At 44.6% G+C, this 2,864-nt stretch overlaps 1 protein-coding gene across 1 annotated transcript in view; it reads left to right on the top strand.

Annotated features, from left to right (window-relative positions):
- Positions 1-456: 456 nt before the first annotated feature.
- cacna2d3a (calcium channel, voltage-dependent, alpha 2/delta subunit 3a) overlaps positions 457-2,864 on the top strand; it is a 176,053-nt gene continuing 173,645 nt past the window's right edge. Inside the window, 2 exon segments of the mRNA XM_042098691.1 lie at positions 457-1,393; positions 2,024-2,105. Of these exon segments, the coding sequence (XP_041954625.1) occupies positions 1,311-1,393; positions 2,024-2,105 (165 nt within the window). The 5' untranslated portion in view covers positions 457-1,310.

Below are 2,864 nucleotides of genomic sequence, written 5' to 3'. Positions count from 1 at the left end.
GTCAATGCTGTGCTGGTGCCGCACAGTGAAGCCAGGTATTGTCATCCCCATACCCCCATTCATGCATTTCCGAGGAATTTAGATAGAAACGGGATGAATAAAAATAATGAATTAGCCTACCAACCACAGCCAACTCGCATCGACTTGGCTAGCCTGCAAAAAGCAGTTCAGTCCTAAGTCGAAGAGCCTTTTTTTAAGGAAATGTCCACAAAACACAACTTGTCCTATTTGCGAGGTGTATGTGAGAATAAAGGATACCGTTTAAAGTTCCTGACAAAGAAAAGTGGTTCCTAAATGCATGCGCGTTTAACGCCTGTACAAACTCTGAATAACAGAAGAAATTCCGTAGACATAAATCTTCTTTCCTGGGAAAATTACTACGTTTACACAAGGGAAAGGAAAGTGAGCGACTTATCACCGCAGTTCTCCCGCGCAGTGTAACCCAATCCATCATGCGGCTATGAGCGCGCTCGCCCGCGTGCATAGGTCCACGCGATGCTATAAAGCAGTGTTTGGTTTGACATCTTTCCAGCGAAGTGCGACTCATGGCACCCACCAGAGGCTGAGATAACCTTACGCTTTTGATAATAGGTCATCGTTTTTACTCGTAAACCGTTTGTTCCTCCTTTCGCTCTTTCGGCTCTTCCTGCCTCCCGTCAGCACTTTTGCAGTAGCCTAATTCTTGCCTCAGTTAGCCGAGGGCAGTGTGTGACTTGACAGAGGGAAGACGAAAGGGAAGTGTTGGAAGTGTAATCTCTTAAGAGGAGAGCGTGTCAGCTATTTGCCTGGTCCGGAGCAGCTATGTCGTAATTATAACCACACCATTAACATCAGTAGCATCCCCAATCCTCAAACCATCCACACAGGAGTGGGATTCGTCGCATCAACTGAAAGGCGTGCTCTCCTTTTCGTGCAGTATACCTCTTGTATGATCTCTCGTACGCTATTTGGAAGCGCAAGGGCAGGTCGCTGGAGCAAGAGGTCAACCCCGACGTTTTCTCGGACTCTACTCACTGCGGGGGTTGCGTTAGAGCTGGCAGCCAGGTGGATACATTTTTCGCTTTATTCGCCGGGAGGGAACGACTCTTTCGCTGGGCAGTTCAACACATCTCCGGAGCAGAATTCGGAGATAAAACTCGGACGCACCGGCTTTCTGAGTTCTTACAGTGCCGGTGGTGCTGCACCTATTTTTTGATCATGATAACAAATGAAAAGCTGTTGTAAGAGTTATGCTCTTTGAGCTTAATTTCTGTCTTTCATGCAGTGAGGTGTAGCACTCTGTAACAGTTAAGTCAAGTCGTCGTGGAAGGATGAAGATGTTACTACTGTGGCTAACACTCGGGACCGCGGTTGTCAACGTGGTCGGGTCCCACCAAGGGATACCCCTATCTGTGTAAGTGTTAAATCTAAATGTATGACATACTAGTATGTTTGGACAAGTGTATAACTGTAGCTGCATAAATGGAATTTGAATATCTATTATAATCCTTTTATATCATGCACGAGTAATTTATCGGACGACTGTGACAGTGAGAGAGAGCAAAAGTTTTCTGTTGTTGTGCCTAAGGGATGTAATAGCCTCGCGAATTTGCTGAAGATATATATCGATGTCATTATTTAAATGTGAAGCAGTGGTTGTATTGGTGTTAGCAATGAAAACATCATTTTTTGCCTATACTTGTATACATTATTGCCTATACTTACAGTCTAAGTGAACGGAAGACCACAACAGTTCATTGCTGTTATGATTTTTGTATGCAGCAATGCTTAATGCTGATTTTCCATTAAACTAAACTGTATCACTTGGATTTCAAATATTGCAAACAATATGACTAGTTTTGGAAATCTTTTGCATCATATACTGTTTTTATCTTACCAAAGGACATTAATTTGAAGGTAAACTTTGGGAGAAACACAGTACACAGCACTGTAATGCCAATGAATACAAACTCACCCCCCCTCTCTTTCTCTCTCTCTTCCAACTCTTGTCCTCTCTCTATCTTTCTGCCTTATCATTCTCTAGTGTAAAGCTATGGGCCTCTGCGTTTGGAGGAGAGATTAAGTCCATCTCAGCAAAGTACTCAGGCTCTCAGCTCCTGCAGAAGGTAGGTCCTCTCTCCATCAGAGTTCCAAATCCATTCCTTGCAGAGGAGAGCAGTTTAGGGCTAAGCCACCTGATCATTCTGGCAAGGTGGTGGTGGTGGGATCTGTCTCTGTTTTGCTGTCTATAGGATCATGTAAAGAATTGGCTGGGCTGGCAGGTTTGCCTAGTCGCTCAGATGTGGTATAAGACCAAGCCTGGTCATTTTGAAAGTGGACTGCCTCTGTGTTTGCAAGCCTTCTTCAGTGAAGTGGCTGCAGCTAAAGCATGTCTGTTTCAGTGGGGAGTCGCTGCTGGAGTTAGCCATTTTGGCCCTAGGCTTGACAGAGTGACAACTTCATTTTTAAAGACGTCTTTACAGTACATCGGGAACTCCCACAGAGCTGTTGACTGAGGCTTAGGGTGCTGTGATATTTTAAAGTTGTCATCAGTTGTCACCCAGTGATAAGGTGCCATGGTTGTGCTGTTCACGGACACACACACACACACACTAACACATACTCTACTGTCTCTACTATCACCAGACTCACTCCCTGAGCTGAAATAGAGGTGGACAGGTACCAGGCTTACAGACATAACCGACTGAAAATCAAAGTGTGTTGATCAAGGGAAGGAGTTAATTAATGTGAAAATGAACATGCACATATTTGAATGTGGCTGGATGATACTTGATCATCTTGAAGTCTGATAATAGTGACAGGAGAAATGGGGGGGGGGGGGGGTATATACAGTACATTTCTTATGGTGTTGTCCTGGCGACCAT

Source organism: Alosa sapidissima, chromosome 7 (assembly GCF_018492685.1).
Source record: "Alosa sapidissima isolate fAloSap1 chromosome 7, fAloSap1.pri, whole genome shotgun sequence".
Lineage (NCBI taxonomy): Eukaryota > Metazoa > Chordata > Actinopteri > Clupeiformes > Clupeidae > Alosa > Alosa sapidissima.
This window is presented reverse-complemented; position numbering and strand designations above follow the sequence as displayed.